The sequence below is a fragment of the Haemaphysalis longicornis genome, unplaced genomic scaffold, assembly GCF_048455015.1.
Source record: "Haemaphysalis longicornis isolate Haplotype H1 unplaced genomic scaffold, Haemaphysalis longicornis Haplotype H1 scaffold_12, whole genome shotgun sequence".
Lineage (NCBI taxonomy): Eukaryota > Metazoa > Arthropoda > Arachnida > Ixodida > Ixodidae > Haemaphysalis > Haemaphysalis longicornis.
This window is the reverse complement of record NW_027526225.1, coordinates 54,284,718-54,304,525: the sequence shown is the minus strand read 5'-3', so window position 1 is coordinate 54,304,525 and position 19,808 is coordinate 54,284,718. Positions and strand designations below refer to the sequence as shown.

General features: G+C 46.1%; 1 protein-coding gene across 2 annotated transcripts in view; it reads right to left on the bottom strand.

Annotated features, from left to right (window-relative positions):
* Positions 1–19,748, bottom strand: part of LOC144162672 (L-gulonolactone oxidase-like) — a 31,789-nt gene extending 12,041 nt beyond the window's left edge. Inside the window, exons 1-9 of one of the 2 annotated variants that reach the window (XM_077693300.1) lie at positions 19,459–19,748; positions 19,293–19,394; positions 19,095–19,220; positions 11,922–12,019; positions 9,940–10,030; positions 7,564–7,749; positions 6,362–6,469; positions 3,946–4,040; positions 352–501 (exon numbers count right to left, since the gene is read on the bottom strand). In XM_077693300.1, the coding sequence (XP_077549426.1) occupies positions 352–501; positions 3,946–4,040; positions 6,362–6,469; positions 7,564–7,749; positions 9,940–10,030; positions 11,922–12,019; positions 19,095–19,220; positions 19,293–19,394; positions 19,459–19,464 (962 nt within the window). In that variant the 5' untranslated portion in view covers positions 19,465–19,748. The remainder of the gene's footprint in view (positions 1–351; positions 502–3,945; positions 4,041–6,361; positions 6,470–7,563; positions 7,750–9,939; positions 10,031–11,921; positions 12,020–19,094; positions 19,221–19,292; positions 19,395–19,458) is intronic. The other variant, XM_077693301.1, reaches the window with a different exon arrangement.
* Between the last annotated feature and the right edge of the window lie 60 nt (positions 19,749–19,808).

Here is a 19,808-nt window from a genome sequence, read left to right as displayed (position 1 = left end):
TAGCACAGCGGGCAGTCAAAGCTAAGACAAGTTTTGTGGCCGTTAAACGGCCACAAGTGTTCTTGTACGGTCGAAAAGTGATCACTTTGTACTTTGACACATGTTTAATGTGTTTATATATTTTGTTACGATGTTCCTGTCTTGTTTTATGTTTTCAAATGCCCCCCTTATTCTATGCCCTCCATTGGGGCCTGTAAGGTTTCTATGAATAAATAAATAAATAAATATGCGAACTCTACGAGAAGCACAGCGATCCGTTACTGCTTTCACACATTGCTGCTAAGGAGGAGACGCCCCAAGTATGGAGTTCTAAGCCAGCAGGGTGGGTGGGGGCTTGTGAAAAGGGCTCACCTCGGAATGGACCACTCGTTGACGTGCTGCCTGAACCTGCATTCGTAGTTGAACACCCGGTAGCTCACGTCGACCCTCTCATGCCGGGGGGCAAAGATGATGCTCAGGAACAGGCTGTTGAGCCAGGGGATCCACGAGGGAAACCACGTGCTGAAACAGCGAGCGGCATTTCTATGGCTGAGCCCCAACCCAAAAGTTCCTCCTTCCATCCATTTTGTTTTGCATCATCGGTGGTTTAGTATAAATAAAGCTACAGCATTCAATACATTTTGCGTGATTTAACATCCGGCACCACTTCAAAATCCACCGGGGACCTATGCAATTGCGGCTACATGATTACAGCAGAACCCCGTTAAAGGAGCCATGAAGACAAAATACAAGTTGGGTTTATTAGAAAGACTGCTTAGTCCCGATAACAATGATACCAATACCATCGCAATCTTCGAACAAATATGGAGATATTAGAGAAAACGTGTGAAGCAGTCGCGACCCCCTAGCCAATTTCCCGCAACTTTTCTATGACGTCACGGAACCTTATTTCTGCAATTGGCGGCCGCCTAACTGACCTGTCGCAACGACACATGACTGGACGTCTGTAATGGGGCCTCTAGTTCCATTTGACCGCATCACTTGAATGCTCACGTGCAGTTAACGCACTGAAAATTATGTTTTATTGCTGGTCCGCATGACGTCATTCGTGCTCATAACACGTCACTGTGGCGCAAAATTTGAAAGTTTTTTAAATACTTCTTGCGTTTTTTTCGTTAAAAAAAGCATCTTTTGTGGCTGTAATGAAGCTGAGCGAGATACTGAATCCTAGTTCTCTCAAATTAAACAAAGCTGTATTTTCTCTTCATGGCTCCTTTAATTCGGAATTTTGGTTAATTCGGACGCAGCATCTGGTCCCGTCCAAATTCTGCATTGTTCTACGGCTGAAAAATCTCTGCCGTTCCGTTAATTCGGACTGCCCATCGAGTTCAGGCGGGAAAAGAGCGGCAAATTCCGCCGCGGCCACACTTCAACTAATTGGGATTCGCAGTAATCAAAGGCGCACCTAAAAAAACGTCGAGATTGGGATGGGATACGTTGGTGAACACCTGCACCACACACTGAAGGAGGCCGCACATGTGTTGAACATTCCAGAGGAAATTTGCACGGTTCCGCCAGACAGCGTTCGCAAACTGAACCACCTCGAGCAAAGTTTGCAAAATAGCGACTTCCTTGCACACACCACCTCGGAATCACCAACTTTTTAAAGAAATAAAAGTTTGGCGATGTTGAAAGCATTTTTTGGTTGTTATGACCGCTGTCAAGATAATTTGGACACTTGGTGAATTTGGACATTCCCTCCAGTTTCGTAGAATCCGAATTACTAGGGTTTTACTGCACACACGCACACACACTCGCACACACGCATGCACGCACGCACACACGCATGCACGCAAAGGCGCACACTGATTTTGACCGTGACAACATATCTACGAGGGATCCTGATGAACATATCACTAATAGCTTCATTCCATATGCTCCCACAAGAGCAGCAGCTTGAAGTGATTGAAACAGGCTGTTATGTTGTGCAATTACCGCCAGATTTAGAACAATCCTTGAGGAAGAGAAAGGGTCGAAGGGCAGTTGTGGATCTCTCACGTCTACATGCATAATGACTATGTACTTACCTGAATACCAGCTAGCCCTACCTGTAGGGAATGCTTTCGTTTCTTCCCATTTGGAATTGAACACTGCCCTATGATTATGCATAGAACACTTCCTAACCATAAAAGATCACAAATATCACAGCCAACTAAGCAGAAAACTCGTAACATATTAAAAGCTGGTCATAGCTCCCCTCTCAGGGTTACCAACACAGGGTGCCAGCTGGCATTTGTGTTTACCCCCTTCCCGCCCTAAAGTAGCCATCAATTCATGGGTCACCTGTACGGCTAGGAGGTTCTGAATTTAAGCAAGTCAATGAACACCAATAGACCTACATTTGAGCAAATAAAATGGTCCACCTTGCTACCTTCACCAAAAAACGGAGAGTGCCACTCGAGACACGGCATCTAGCTTGCACTGTGCTGCTTTCTGCTCGGATAAATGCACTTAGCATTTGAAAAAGTAGAAAAATAAGAAAATAACATGCGCTAAACAATGTTCTTAATTTGTGGTGAAGGCTCCTGGCGAAATTGGGCCAGTGCCAGAGATTGGGGCGAGGTCATGCGAAACCAGACAGAATGCCAAACACCAGGCAACGCCGCCTGTATACCCATTGCCTAACGCGTGAGCGAAAAATGGCCGAACAGCCACTCTCCTGCTGCTCTCTCCTACCTACCCTTTCCCGCTCCATAGCTATCTTGCATGCTTTCATGTCCGCCAGCCAGCGCCGCTTCTCGGAAACTATGCAAAACAGTTGACAGTTTGTCTAGCGTTTCCCAGGCGGCGCCCCTACGCCTTCTTGTTTATCACCACGCCTGCCTGTCTTGGTGGGTCGCCGATAAAACCAACCACGCCATAGCTGACGCAAAACCACTTGTACTGCCGCAGGCTGATGCCGGCTTTGCACGCTTACCTACTGGGATCACGGGCCCCGAAATTTTCTGAGTGGGAGTGTTTTGTCCGAGCTGTTCGCACTCCGCATCAGTACACAGTTTTAACATTGAGGACTGCACTGTTGAAGCGCCCGGACAGCGTGGCTTATCCTTTTGTTTTTTTATAATCTCCTGAAATTTACAAGCGCGTGATATTTTTTGGAAAGTATTCGTAGAAGTGAGTGCTTGAACAGGAAGAAATCTAAGGTTTGACGAAATCTCGCCTGGTCGGGTGAAAGATTCATAGTTGAAGAAACTGGTTATCGCCGACCAAAGGTGTAGTTAAAAAAGGCTCAAAAGACGTTTTGGCTTCCATGCAGAAGCCTTGTTCACTGCCTAGGCAGTGAACAAGGCTTCCGTATGGAAGTCGAAATGTCTTTTTGGCCTTTTTTAACTGCACCTTTGGTCGGTGATAACCAGTTTCTTCAACTTGAACAGAAAATATGCACGCTATTTTTTCTTCACTAAATCCTCCAGGAAGAAATATATCAGTAAAATAATGCCTGTACCATCCGAAAACATCGTTTTTATGTTTGCTATTTGTCTTCCCGACAATTAATAAGTTCTTACACTATTTCAGTTCCGCTTACGTCAGTCATCTTACGAAAAATGCAGCAGGTTCATATGAAGCGAGCGACACGTTGAACGAGATCCCCAGTGCGCTTCAGAACTATCGCCTCGTCGCGGCTAAGATATGAGCAAAAGGGCTCTCGAAACCCAACAGACAAGCTGACAGACACACGCCGTAGAAGTGGGTGCAGCGTTTGCAACTCGCGAGCAGTGACGTAAGAGAGCGCGCCACACAGCAGATGAGTGTCTGAACTAAGCGTCCCTACTACTCCCATTTGAAAGCGGGCGAAACGTTAGGCAATGTTTACACAGACGGCGTGCGTTGCTTCGGGCATCTCCATCATCCGCCCAGGCCCCAAATCACGCTCCCTGCCTAAATCCCGCATGACAGCCACTTGCAATGCCCCCTCCCCTGAAATGCCCCCGCACACGCTCTCACCTGAGGTAGAGCAGAAACTCCATGCCATAATATCCAAAGGCATATTCCACCAGCCAGCGGTGGAGCCTGCCGAGCAGGGAGGGCTGGGTGATCTCCTGGAAGGAAGTTTCCGCATCACATCTCGCTGCTTCAACAGAGACGGGGTGGACTCTACTACACCGGACTGAGCTATGAAATTGCTAGATTCACGGCTACTGCTGGCATGTTTGGCTTAAGAACTTCTCAAGAAGGCAAATGCTGAGCTTTGCACAACTACTCCCCCCTCCCTTTTTCGAGCGAAAGCTTTCTCAGGGGGATCGATGGCGTCCCGTCAAGAGAGTAACGCATTCCTTCACAGACTGGTTGGTCGGATGGAAAGCTCTGGACACACGGCGCGTGCGTGAAAGCGGGCTTCCCCGATTGGGTCAAAACGGTCACTTGAAAATCGCAAAAAGGGAACGCTTTCTGGACAAGACGACATGCATGCATCAATCACGAAGAAGGCGTGCAATATTTCAGCTCATCAAGGAGATACTCCGTGAAATGCTCGGCAGCCGACGCTTTGCAAAGCCGCGGCAGTAAATCAGCAGCCCCTCTGCGGATTCGGCTGAGCCGTGGCTCGGCAAAGGCGCTGGCGCAGACGAGCTCGACCCCGTCAGGTCTTCCCTCCCGCTGCTCCGATCCGCTCACGAGGCAGTTCCCCTCCAGGTGGGGGACTTGGTGCCTGTACAGGACAACTCGCCCCCTGCCCACTTCCTGGACACTCCCTGCTGGGCTTTCTTGAAGCACACCCCCGAACAAATTAGGGCTGCGCGCGTGCTTGCCACAAGTGCAGCTCACGCACTGGCCATTTGATAGCCTGGTCTTCTCGTTTCTTTCACCACAGAGTGCATATGCCGGCAACCATAGAGTTTCATACTAATACATACTAGAGGGAAATCTGCCGCTGCATTCACGGGCCGCTGTGGGCGGCGCCATTGCAGCTAGCGACGTTCCTCGCCTCCTTGGCTTGGTTGGCCACATAGCTTCTTTTTCGTCTTGAAGCCAAAATCAATAAAAACGAGTAACATTGTTTTTTTGTTCATCTTGTATGAAGCTTCTAAATAATATCTGACAAATCCATCTTTCTGTAGTTTTAATTTTATAATGATAAAACAAATTCTATTAATCTTCTGCAGTAATATTGTTGCATTTTTGCAGCCGTAGGACACTTTTCAGCCTGTTTGTGAGCCATGCCAAGGACAAGTGGAATGTGCCTGCTCGGTACATGACGGAACGCTCGCTGAAGCGCGGCTCCCCTAGACAGTGGCGCCAAATTTCCCTATAGTATATATTAGTATGAAACTCTATGCTGGCAACGCCTAGCGCTGTGCACTTGTCTGCGTGCCATCATCCACAAACAGGCTAGAAGGACAGTGCAAAGGTGACGGCATCTCCTAACACCTTCGAAATGCACACAAATCAGCTGAAAAACTCAGACCATTGCTCGCACATTTCTAGAACTTAGTAATCCATTGCGGCAATACCTTATGAGAAAACGTTCCAAATTCACTTCAAGCCCTTTTAAAGGGGCCATGAAGACAAAATAACGGCTCATTCCATTTAAAAAAAAAAAAAAGACCACTTTATCCGAATAACAGTCGTTAGGTCTGGTGAAAGGTGCTGGTTGGACCTCTGTTCCTTACACAATTCGCACACTGACCACTATGTTTCGAGTGTTCCCTCTACTGCGTCACTGCCGACGTCGTGTAGGGCAAAATTCAGAAGTTTTTAATATTTCGCGCATTTATTTCCGGTTTAAAAAAGAATGCGGCCGGATTGGAGCTGAACAATTTAACAAGCGCTGGATCTTTCTTTCATAGTTGTGTTTTGTCTCCTTGGCCCTTTTAAAGGAGCCATGAAGACAAAATACAAGTTGGGTTTATTAGAAAGACTGCTTAGTCCCGATAACAATGATACCAATATCATCGCAACCTTCGAACAAAGAACGGAGATATATTGAAGAAAACGTGTGAAGCAGTCGCGACCCCCTTTTCTATGACGTCACGGAACATTGTTTGTGCGATTGGCGGCCGCCTAACTGACCTGTCGCGACGTCACATGACTGGACGTCTGCAATGGGGCCTCTAGTTCCATTTGACCGCATCACTTGAATGCTAACGTGCAGTCAACGCACTAAAAATTATGTTTTATTGTTGGCCCGTATGACGTCATTCTCGCTCATAACACGTCACTGTGGCGCGAAATTTGAAAGTTTTTAAATACTTCTTGCTTTTTTTTTCGTTAAAAATACATCTTTTGTGGCTGTAATGGAGCTGAGTGAGATACTGAATCCTAGCTCTTTCAAATTAAATGAAGTTGTATTTTCTCTTCATGGCTCCTTTAAACAACCTCAGCTGCGTGACCCTTAAGTGGAGACAAAGATGTGCTCACATACCTCCTCTGTCCTTGTAAGATGGAAGCAGACAGCTGTATCGGTGTGCGGATACCACAAGCACCGAAAGTGATCCGAGCTTTGCAGGTGTACGTCCAAGTTCTCCAGAACCTAACGGATGCAGAATGCACACACTTTATACCTGCTTTGCCATGTTCTTTTAAGCATCAAAAACTAACCATTGTTCGGACTTACGACACACCCCATCGGTGTAGCTGTAACAAACCAAACGTGAGAAATGCTAATCTAAAAATTTCCGCCACATTTAAATTCCCATGTGGGATCGTTTACCAGCAAAGCTGTTATATTATGTTTTAGCCCGAATGTCTACATCATCTGTGCCAGCAGAAGTTGCAAGACATACTATAAAGTAGCTGGATATCAGATATGAAAAATGCGAACAGGAAAACCGTGATTATTTTTGCTAAAAACATTGCTGCTTGGGTTTTCCTTTTTTTTTCTTCTTCCAGTGTTTTCCCAATGTTGTCCAATATGCAAGCATTTCTTTTTCACTTCTGGAGCCAGCCAGATCAATGTGCACGCAAAGAGGAAATGTATTTATATGGTTGAATTTGTTCTTGTACACGCGGTAAAATGTAGCCCTTATTCTTGAAATCCGCAACTTTACCTTACGACTTCTTTACAAGGCAAGAAATTAACATAGCGAGAAAAATTCAGAGAAGAACTACACGCTCTTTATGCACGCGAAAGCATCAATGTCCAATCGGATTCTTCAAGTGCTGCGGCATACTGGCATGGACAGCCACTTTTCACTAGTGCCGAAGTCGCAGCCGCCGCCGATGCAGGTGCTTCAGGCCCCAAAGCGCTTACGGTACGTACTGCTGTGCAGAGGCGCTATGGAACCCACCACAGCCAATGAGAGGTTTAGGAGCCATTTTGCTGCTACAGACGCCAGACGCTGACTTTTCCACCCAATGAACTATTCAGTGTTTTCGCAAGCGTTGCGCCATACAGCTCTGCCATTTCGTTGCTACAAACACTGAATGCTGGCTTTTGCACTTGATGGGCCAATTAATGCTGCTGCAATGATAACGTAAACATACGAAAAGCGATCTGATTATGATTGAGATGTACGGTGAAGTAATATCGCAATTTCATTTCTGCAGTACTTCATCGACACTGTTGAGCCTCATCTTGAGATGAGTAATGAGGCCACTGTTGGATGGGGGGAAATCCTCACAAACCTGGCTAAGCTCGCATGCGTAGCGGTTCTCCCGGAGCCGGAACCCCGGTTCGCACTGAAGTGTGACCGTGATGATGATGCCAACGGAGCCCAGTCCACAGCATGCGGCCAGAAAAACCTGTTCCTCTTCTGTCCTGGAGCAGCGCATTTTCCGGCCGTCACTCGTGACGATCTCCATCTCCAGAACCTTCGCGGTAAAAAACTTCAAATTAGATTTGGCCCTAGGATAACAATGCGTTTGTCTGTTCGTATCTGTCGCAGAATGATGGTCCTGCTCCTCACTCAAAAGAGAGGTAGGCTGATAAAGACTTGTGTGTATCGGGTGCATACGAATACGCCTGTATTCATGCACGGATCATATTCTATGTTCCCACCATTCCATCAGAGAGAGAAATTAAACCGGAATTCATTTTTCCGGCAATTTGCACTTCAACTTTTCAACCTTGAAAACCACACTTACAACTATATACTGAAAACACAAATGGTTGTTATTTTTTATTATTATTATTTTTGTTTTCTTTTCAATTTCCCGCATCTCTGCATGTGGCAAGCACTTCATGATGAATGATTACGGGGTATGCCAGGGTTACGAGGCGTGCCGTAGTGGAGGGCTCCGGATTAACTTTGGCCCCCTGGGGAACAGAGTGCTCACTTTTCGCTTCCACCAGGAAAGCAGCCGAGAGCCCCTGGGCTCAGCAGCACAACACCTTAGCCACTGAGCCAGCGCAGTGCACAAGGCAAGCACTTCATCATCACCAGGTGCTTCAACTCAGGTTAGCGGTGACTGTGCAGAAATACATGCACAATGATGTAAAATGGTTGCGGCAGTTTGCGAGCTAGGACAAAAGCATTTCGTCTGGCACCAACACTGCGATTCTATGACATGTCAAACAACGCCGTCGCCACACTGGCTCCTTAGACTACAACTGTTTCGGTTCAATTTCACTGACAAATGAGAAAGGGTGGTCAGCGTTAAATAACACCGGCTAGAAAACAACAAGACCTTGTGCCAAGTCTGAGCTCAGATGGTCCGAATCAATTTCGGGTGCGTTAAGAAACACATCGCAGCACCCTGTACACATACATACACACATGCCTGCACAGACGCACACTCATTTACGCATAAAGACACATGATGACGCTTGGTTAACGCCTGCTGCACAGCAGTGCAGCAAGCATTCAGATGAGCTCACCCAGACATTCGTGCGAAGCGAGTGCCCCTCGACTTTTTCGCCGCTGGTTCTTCACTGGCCGTTTCAGAGCACTCTGAATAGTAGCCTCAAAGACGTACATACGAAAGTCACTGTTTCTATTCAAATTACAGGCAGTGAAGCTAGAATATAGGATTTCCCACGAAAGGTCTGTTTATAAGGGCCAAGGCTGACTTAGCTACAAAATTCTTTTAACCCTTTGAGGGTCACGGCCGTACATGTACGGCATCGGCAAACACTTTCAAAATGGTCAATGACGTACATGTACGGCATCGCTTGTATTTTTACAAAGCGCGCCTTTTTCGCCAACTTCTCTTGCTTGGCATGTGCTGCCACACTTCAAAAATACGTCAAATTTTTTTTCTTGCGCCGATGGCTCTTCTTTTTATTTTTCATGATTTACTTCAGCGGCGCGCCGGCTATTGCTTGCGCATCCGCTAACGAGGGGGCGCGCTGGGTATCGCCCACCGGGTACCTGGGCGCCTCTTAGTTCTTGCGCCTGCCACAGACCACGATCGCTTGCGAAACTGATGAGGCTCTTTTCTCGTTTTTTTTTATTTTATTTTATGAGTGGTGCGCCGTCTTTCGCTCCCGCATCTGGCCGCGCGCGCCGGTGTGCACAGGCACGCGCACAGCGGCTGGTTTCGGTATCGTCCTCCAGGCGCTTCCCGGTTTTTGCGCCTGCGAAACTGATGTCTATCTGATTTTGATTCACTCAAAAGCTGCCAGCTTGTTACACTCTCGTTTTTATTTAGAATTGTTCTTGCTTAACGCCATAATAAAACACATGTATGTAACAACACAATAATTTTTTTGTCACTTTACGGTCACCCAAAACATTTATTGATTATTTTTTTCTCGATATAGATTCGTTCGTAGAATTTAGACCAGCAATAAAAAAAATTGACCCTGGGGGGACGCATTTGGCGAACAAGTTCGACCCTCAAGAAAGGAGTACTGGTATGCAGCAGTACCGCCGTCATAACAGTGCGACGCTTACACCAGAAAACAAGGTCAGCAGCTGCAATATCAGATGTGTAAGGAAGTGTTTTAACCTTGTGGTTAAAGTGGTCCTAAGCTGGAACCCGTATTAGTCAAGCTATCTAACAGATACAAGGCCTAAGTGAGACTGAGAAGAGGGCCCACAGGTGAGTCGTAGGTCACACCTGAGTGGAGAATATGCCATAGTTGCGGCCAGAACCATGGACACCAGTGGCGATGGCGCCGCCAAGTGTGATGTCCGAAACAGCGCCGAGGCTGGGAAAAAAAGAGAGCGGCTCCTGAATGCCCATCAGACCACCCACACCCCTTGTAACAGACCGGTCGCGAAACTATTTCGGCGGTGTTTCGCAAATGCACACAGGCGTGATGCGTGCCAGTAAATTGATGCGCCACGGCTGAACAGAAATTCCTGCAGATTCTTCAAACATCACAAATCTTCTGTGTGCAATATAAAAAATGTGCCACCTTGTATGCTCCAACACTCTTAGTGTATAGGCAATTTGATTCAGTGCATTAGATGACCTTCCTGTAGACAGATGGGAACAGCCACACCTCAAGGGGGCAAGGGAAGGTTCTGACACATGGGCCTAACGGGAGCTCAAGGTTCCACAACAAATTATGTCCAAGGACTATAGTGATGGCGATGATGCCTGACACTGGGTTGTCACAGCATTCATACGCACAAACATGTATGAGAGACAAGTTTCTGACCCCGCTTACATCCTGATAATGCGGGTGCAGCTGTCTTGAAGTGGCTCGAATAACCAATATTTTGTGTGGGGCCCAAATTTACGACAAAAAAGCACGCAATGCAACAACAACAACAAAAAAAAGTGCCTGGCATCTACCAGATTAAGAAATGTTTAACCCCTTAAGTGCTTTATTTTTTTTAGAATTTCCCGACCAAAAGTGCCTATTTTTTTTATTGCTGATTTCGAATCTGATTGTACTAAAAAGTAGCTAGTCGATGTTGAAAAAATATTTGTACCCCACAGTTAGTCAAATCAACACAATAAAGTTTATTTCTGAAGAACACATAGGAAACCAGGTACTTGCTGCTAACAAAATTAAAAACTTTATAAATAGAACAGTTGCAGATGCCACATCTTTCTTCACTTGTGTAGGCTAAGCACCTTTGCAATAGCAGGAGTGCAAGGAATACCCACATCTCTTCCTTTGTCACTGGTACCCATTTTTTGAGGCGGGAGTGATCACTGGGAGGAAAGCATTTCAACTTTTCAGCCACTTTGCGATTGGTTTTGTCTACCACATATTATATAAGTTCATCGTCTAGAAACTGCTGAATATATTCCATAATGTCACCCGGCGATGACAATATGAAAGTCTTGCCTGGAATGGCCAAGAATGGAAAGCGATGAGCCTTCACAGGAGGATTGTCCACATAAAGCAGGATCCACTCGCGAGCAGTCGCGATGTTCGCTTCCCCGCTGTCTTTGTCATCACCGGAGGAGCTGCTCAATTCACCGTCATCGCTGTCTTCACTTCCAGAGACAAGATAAACATCTGTATCCGAATCATCATCACTTGAAGAAGATGACGAAAATGAACAGCTTCTTTTTCTAGTTGACGGGCCAGCTATGCATGGGTCGGCGCCACCGCACGCCATATTTTCATAAAAAAAGCGCGCCTTGCCGCAGGAGAAAACTAATTCGTCGAGTAAATGCTGCCATCTAGTGGATGTCACGCAATCTAAGCCGCAGACGAGCGCTTCTCGTCCTGAACAGTATAGGGCAGTACCTATTCCGCTAAGACGAGCTCTGCTCGTCCAAAGCAGTTTGGTGACAGTTTGGGCAGGACGAGCTCTGCTCGTCCAAAGCACTTAAGGGGTTAAACACGTAACTGCAGCTATTACTTTTCAACTATTGGCCATGCTCTGCAGTGACATTTCTGCACGCTTATCATTGAGCTATTGCGTATTCTAGAACAGCAAGCACTATGATCTGTCCATAACAGTGGTTAGTTATGTACACCGTTTCATCTTGCATTAAACGTAAGCTAGACTCACCCTATTCTGTGGCTTATACCAACTAGCCAGGGTGCATTCCTCCACAGCTTTCTAGCACAACACGACTACCAATGTGGCTACTGCCACGACATGGCTGCCATTGAGAGGGCTCTCACATACCTCGAAAGGGCCAGGCCATTTTGGGCAAGCTCTACCTCGTTGAGACGTTTCAACGTGACGCCGGCTTCAGCTTTGACCGTCGCACTTGCCTTGTCCACCTTCAAGCCGGGCAGAAGCGAAATAAACATGATTAAGAAGCAAGCATGCAGTTCACAATGATGGAAACACCCAGCAGCTGCTCCTTACACATGCTCGTTGCATAAGTTTGCACACACGTAAAGTAAATTTTGCAAAATCCCATACACCCGTCAATTAACTTTTAAAGTGACTGACGATGTTCACTGTGTACACCGTAAAGGCCCAAGTCATTGCCCCCTCCCTGTCCCCATTTAGGCAAAATATTGATTGATTTATTGATTGGGTAATACACAAAAAAAAAAAAAAAAAAAAAAAAAAACATGAAAGAGATGATGGAAAGCAAATGTTTTTTTCCCCCACCCTTCCGAAAGGCAAAAAAAAAAAACGGCCATGCGGAAGAGAAATGACCAAGATAACTGTTAGCGCAAAATGTGGAAGAAAAGGTCACTCTCTTTTTGTATCGTAATATGCAGTGCCAATACAGGCATCATCACAGTCTGATTGCCACACGAACCCTGAATAGGCCAAGCCAAGCCTAGCTGCAGCTGTGCGCAACAGGTGGACCTCTCTTTCAATAGCGATCTGTATACCCACGGCAGGAAAGTAAAACCTTTTCTATAAACTTCATGTGGCGAGTTCTCTCGCTCACCTGGACAGACCTGAAGGTCTTTGGAAATATGCTGTGCACATTTCTGCTAAGCAACATATTTCCTCACTAATTCATACCACGGATAACATGCTGCCCTGCTGAATTTTACCACAAGGGACTTGACTGCCGTTCCATTTGACCGCAAAATAAAATGGTCGTGTACAGATGCATTGCTGCCTCCCAGCGAATGTAGGTACATTGCTCGAATTGAAATGAACTCAATTGTTCTAGACAGTACAGTTCCCGCCCGCCCCACAAAAATAAAGGACGCTGGCAGCAATTTCATTCACTAGACGGCAAATGAAATTAATTCAGTTCCCCTCAAAGAAAAATTTCCACCATCCTTTCCCTCTATATTTCAGGTGACAAAATTGAACTTCATCGTACCACTCATTTTCTTGGGGTAATAGTCAATGCTCACCTTAAATTTCATGAGCACGTAATCTTCATTTCGAAGGAAGTTTCATTTGGCATCAGAGTTTTGATTAGAGCTCTTCTAACTTTGTATTATACTTTTGTCCACAGTCACCTAAATTACTGAATTTCTTGCTGGCGTGGTACGTATCATACCCACATTGCACCATCCATTAATGACACTGCAGAAACAGGCGTTAAGCATCATTACATTTTCCTATCGACAAGCAGAATCTTCCCCGTTGTTCTATCAGCTCCGTGTTGCACCCCAACATCGACTTTACCGCTACAGCATCGGTATTTTCTTTTTTAACATTTTTTACGATCACATTGCTTTAGATATTTCCCCTGAATGCATCCCTTCTAATCTCAATTCAACGCGCTTTGCTTCACGCCAGAATCTGCTAACTACGGCAAGCATACGATTCAATTCTCCGCCATTTCACTCTATAATTCACTAACTCCTGATATTCAATCTTCTAGTTCACTACGCGTTTTTATATCCAAGCTAAAAACTATCCTGTTAGACACTTTTGTCTGACTGAATTATAACTGCAGCATTATGTTTTTTCTTTTTTTTCGTGAATATAGCATTCTTATCCCAATTTGCGAATAGATTGTTGTTGTAGTATTCCTTGCTGTTTTTAGTGTTCCTGCTTCTTCGTGTAATATTTGTTTTTGTATCCATCGTTCTTTGTTTTATGCTGAGCGTTTATTGGCCGACACTGTGTTTCAGTGTTGCTTGCTATTTCTTTTTTTTTTTTTTTTTTACAATTACCATGGGAGGTCTCACTTGCGGTTTTTACCTTGGGACCTCCCAGTGCCTCTGCACCCGTTCACGTTTCATGTCCACGCTCTGTAAATAAAATTCAATTCAAGGGTGAAAGTGGGAGCTAGTCTGTTGTGCAACTGCTGCAACCACGCAACTATCGGCACATAGACGTGGGCAATCCACTCATGCCCAGAATGAGTAAATTTGATTTTGGCTCAAGAAGGTATTTATTTTCAGCTTGGTTTTGGCAGATGAATACCCCGAAAACGTAAAAATACTCCAGAGATACCAAAGCTGAAGCATTACTCGCACAGAGTCACGATTTGGACAGTGATACGACCCCAAATAGGGGAGCACATCTACACCGATGAGCTAGTTTTTATCGTGCGTTACATGCACAGAGCTGAAAATGGTGATGTTTCGCTCCGTGAATGCAAGTCAGATGTTAAGTGCGTTCAGTGCTCTATAAATGCTTTTATTAACCGGTTTTCCCGCACCAATCGATTTGCTAAACATTGTGCAAAGGCAGCATAGGCCCCTGCTTATCAGCCATAAACCAATCATGGCGACTTTAACTAAGCAGCTGGATTGCTGAAAATGCAAAGCATCTGGAAATCCCATCTCAAGTCTGACAGAGTGGCCGGTGAACAATACAATTGAGCTCCGTGCAGGAAGTATTGCTGGCGACGATGCTTGTTGAGCAATTAATGTGGCAGGATACTGCTGCATACTTAACCATCATTTAAAGGAGCCATGAAGAGAAAATACAACTTCGTTTAATTCGAAAGAACTAGGATTCAGTACCTCACTCAGCTCCATTACAGCCACAAAATATGTTTTTTTAACAAAAAAAAAAAAAAAGCAAGAAGTATTTAAAAACTTTCAAATTTTGCGCCACAGTGACGTGTTGCGCCACAGTGACGCCACAGTGACAGCAAAAATGACGTCATACGGGCCAACAATAAAACACAATCTTCAGTGCGTTAACTGCACATTAGCATTCAAGTGATGCGGTCAAATGGAACAACTAGAGGCCCCACTACAGACATCCAGTCATGTGTCGTCGTGACAGGTGAGTTAGGAGGCCGCCAATCGCACAAACAAGGTTCCGTGACGTCATAGGAAAGTTGTGGGAAATTGGCTAGGGGGTCGCGACTGCTTCACACATTTTCTTTAATATCTCCGTTATTTTTTCGAAGATTGCGATGATATTGGTATCATTGTTATCGGGACTAAGCAGTCTTTCCAATAAACCCAACTTGTATTTTGTCTTCATGGCTCCTTTAACAACATCAGTGAGAATTCTGTTCTCGGGCGAGCCTTATTTTGTGAAGACATGCAGCGGTGTGCGCATGTTCAGACAGCGTGCTTGCCATCGGCACGTGGCCACAAAGAAACAAAACTGGGCCTGCCTGAGGGCAGCGCAGGAAGCGCCACCAGCTCTGCACTCTCTCAGCTGTGCGGTTTAACAGCAGGGCCAGAAACTTCATAGCGCTGACCATAAAGGTGATGTCGCAAATTGCTCCTCCTTGAGGGGACAAATCGAATGCAGGGGTGCACTGCTTAGAGCTCTTCTTATACGCCTCGAGATTCGCGATCGCTGCGCCGCCTGCCGCCGCTTCTCCGCGGCGTTTGCGGGATTAGCGCTGCGTGGCTGATAGGTGGTCATGCAGTGTTTTGGTTCTCTTTCGCTTCCCTTTGCCTTTCCGCGCTCTAAACAACTTGTTATGGTGACGTCTGTAAGCCAACTGCACGTTTAGGGCACCTAAATAAAACAGCTGCGTCTTGGTAGAGCGCTCTAACGCCAACAAGAGCTACCCGGGGAGGCGGTTCTGCGCGCTTCTTGGCCGCTCTTGCGGGCGTCGGCGATGGCAGCAGCATATCACCGCTGTCACCTTCGAACACGTCAGCACAAGTGAATTCTATTTATTGTCGCCTCGCTTAGGCCTGATATTGGCACTGTAAGTGGTTAGTTCGTTTTGCAGCGCAGACAACAAATGCGGCTTTGCTTCGAATATGTACGCCGTAGAAAAATATGTTTCGGGGACGTGATAACCCAATAGCTGACAAAAACTTGTGCCTTTTATGGGAATATAAGCCACGCGAAAATGTTAAGTAGACTCAAAGGCTGTGCATTGTCAGATATGTGCCCACTCATGCCTTATAGTAAGAACCAAGGTATATGTTAATGAAACCACGGGAAAATGAATGGTCTGCAAGTAAGGAATAAATAGAATAGTCGTACGGGAATGAAAAAAAAAGAAACGAGTGCAGCTTCTGAAATGCTAAAGACGTTTGTTCGAGCAAGGTAGTATTCACCAGACCAACTAGATGCGAAATGCACTGATATTTCGCTAGACATGGGGGGGGGGGGGGGGGGATGAGGAGGAGGACGCTCAACTATCGTTGTTTACAAATGCGGAGCGGAATCAACGAATGAACGTTTTAGTAATCACACACACAAGATGCGTGTTCACTTTTCGTTTGTTTTTCGCCTTGAAAAACGGCTGATCACTCGGCGGACTCATTTTTTGAAGAATACAGGATAGGCAGTTCACAAGCGATACGAGGTGTCGTTGGAAGAGTTGATTGATTGATTGCAGGGTTTAATGTGCCGACGCAACGGAGACGATGAGGCACGCCGTAGTGGAGGGCTCCGGATTAATTTTGACCACCTGGAGAGCTTTAACGTGCGCCAAAATCTCGTATACACGGGCTCGTTGGAAGAGTGTCGTATCTGATAAGGGCCTCTGATTTCGGTTTATGCTAGATTCTGCAGTCTCCCTGTGTCATGACTCTTACGACGATGTTTCGAAGAAGAGTTTGGTCACGGACGCGGATTACTCTATAAGCCCATCTTCGCGCTTCTCGTGGATGATAAATGTAACAGATGAATCTTTGGGAGCGCTCACCTCGGGACAAGACGACCCAGCATTAAATTTGCCGTCGTGTGCTGACTCCGGAGAGTAATTTTGCATTATCCGTCGTACTTCTTTGGTACAATGTTTGTGAAATTTATTCCGCATTGGCTTGTTCATGGTACTGATCAATATCTGATATGTGATATTGGCAGGCGTAACTTGCGTGCTGTCAGGTATGAGTGCTCAGCTAGATTTTGTAAGTGCACAAAGTCGATTTACATCATCGTGTGTATGGCCGCAACATGACCATCGGAGGAAACACTGCTTACGGAGACACTGCCCCTAAATTTCAGGGCAGCGGAATTGCAATCAGCTGCATGCAAATGTTGGCTTCGGGACGCCGGACTGTGACACACGCCCGGCGCTCATTTAGATCTCACTAAGATCGCGTCATAAACGTTTATACTCTCGTGAACATGCCACGCTTGCAAACAGAGTGCCTGCCCCACGTTATTCGGTATTTCGAACACGGACAAACGGTAAATCGCTGTCTTGAACGAGCCCCAAAAGCAACGGCGACAGGGGGGAGCGGGCCGGGGACTCCCGCGCCTGCTTTCGAAACGGGCCGCTAGGGGGATTTCAGTGGCGCCCCTACAGGCCGCGCTCGAGGCGTATAGTGTGCTTCTGTTGTTGGCAAGTTTATTTACAAACAGAAAGAAAGCTAGAACACTGAACACACGTCTCAATGTGTGCCTCGGCAAAGAGAAAGCCGCCTACGTTTCTAACAGGATGCGTAAAATGATAGCACGTTGGTGCAAACCATTTTCACACTGTCAGTAAGCGATAAAGATGCAATGTGCCAAACGTTATCAGCACGGAAGCGAAAACAATGAATACTTCGAAATTATTCTTACACCCTGGTCAGGAGTAAAAACATGGCTCGATGACGTCGTGAACGTGTTTGTCGCCACCATATAATCATTCAGCGGTAACCACATGGAGCGATTTTTGCGAGTGAAGTGATGAGCGGTGCAACGGGGATCCCCAATCGCTCGCTCAGGCAGCCACATGAAACGATCGCGCAAGCGACTTTGAAACGCGATAGCCGCATAGCGCCTAACACGATTATCGAAGTATGCACAGCCACATGGTTTTTTTTTTTTTTTATTTGTGCATTTGCCACAACAACGGGAAATAAACGTATTTCGGTAAGCAGAGGGTTGTACTATTCTAGCAGGACGCCACCGTCCACCCCTTCCCCTCGTTCTCTGGCCAAGCCGGAAGATGCGCCCCTTGCGGCTTTCCAATTGGCTAGTCGCTGAGGCCACTTCCAAAAGCTGAGCGATTTTTTTCTGGCAACTCAGAACCGAGTGATCCAATTAGCAATTTGCTCCGTGGCAAAAAGTAGTTCATCGCTGTACTCGGGTACAAGTTAAGAACGGCAATAGCTCAGGTAGTGTATCATTCTGCCGAAGCGACAGACCCAGATGTCAACACACGCTCGTTTTGAAACGACATTGCGCTTAATGCGTAACATCTCCTTTTTCACACCTAAATTTTTTGCAGTCGCTGCATGAATTTAAAAAAAAAGATTAAGTGCAAGAAATCACAAAAGCGCCTCATGTCACGTTCAAGTAAGGTACTTCTTGCACAGCCTGAAGTATCATCCAGCTACGGTGATGGGGCAACTTCCGTTGCCGTTCTAAGTTGTCCCTGAGTTTAGTCGCATCGCTCCCCAAATCGCTTTATGTGGTTAGCGCTTTAGATCTAATCGGCAGTATACTTTGTGCAAGCATTTAGTGTGTTTACCATTTGTTACATAACTTAGGACTATTTGGTATCTTACTAACAACAGATCAACTTTGGGCTTAAAACAAGTCTTTATAAAGCAGCATGATGGCGGAGCGTCGTAATATCGTCATGATCATCAGCATATGCTTCCATTTTTACAGTTTCACACTCCATGCCCGCTTGCATTTTGGTGTTGTATAATGTACGTTCGAGATAACGCTCTGTATTTGTGTCGCCCTTTACAAGCCTGCATTTTCCAAACTAGCAAAATTTGCCTTGTGCACGCTGCACTCAAATTTTGGCTGCGTGTGTTCCAAGACGTTTTTTAACTGAGTTTGTATACTGCATACTTGTATTTCTTCACATGTCCCTATGTGCAACTTAAAATGATGTTTGTTTTGCACTATCTTTTTTTAATTGTGTTATTTGGATCGAACTCCGTTTTTCAAGTTGATTCCAAACTTGATGTTGTCGGGACACTTACCTTTTGTAACCCCCCTTACGCAATGGCCTGCATTTTAAGCAAATAAACATAACGCCGCATTCACAGCGCGTAAAGGGCAGCTAAGGCGGGCAGGTTCAGAGGCAGTTGGAAGAGCATACCCAACCTTCAGGACCCGGTTCAAGCGCAGCATGCTGATCATGACCTCCGAAGTGCACGCAATATCCGATGGCGAGAAGCCGGCGCCAACCACTCGTACCTTCTTTCCGCGCTGGCGGGCAAAGGCCAGGACCTGGCCGATCAACGAATGACCAAGAATTCAGCGAGTCAAGTCTCACCTCCCGCCGCCAAAGCAGACGCTCACCTCGACAAGTTCCTCCTCATTTTCCGGCTGGAAGAAGTACTCCGGCTGACACGAGAACGTCTTTGACCAATTTTCAAACGTGATACCTTTGAGGCTAGAGCGCTGAAATTAGACAGCCCACAGTCAAATCTCGAAAAAGTCGATGAGCTACTACTACTACACTTACGACCATCGTGGAAGGCTCCTCGCGACAGTCGAACTAGCAGAGAACCAGAGAGAACTGTGAAAGGAAACGGACCACGCGGGCCACTCTAAGCGGAGTTCTGGATTCTTCCCGTCCGATAACATCGATAAACTGTCGTTGCCATCAACAACATATAAATGTATCGCTAGTTCGCAGCACGGCGCCGGCAACAGCACCGACTGCACTTCGCTTCGATTATCAGCTGTTTTCCTCCTTTTTTTTCCTCCATGGCTGTTTGTGTTTTTGCGTGTTTACACTCTCGATAAAAATGACAGGATGACAGCATAGAGTTTCATACTAATGAAACTAGAGGGGACACTGGCGCTGCAATC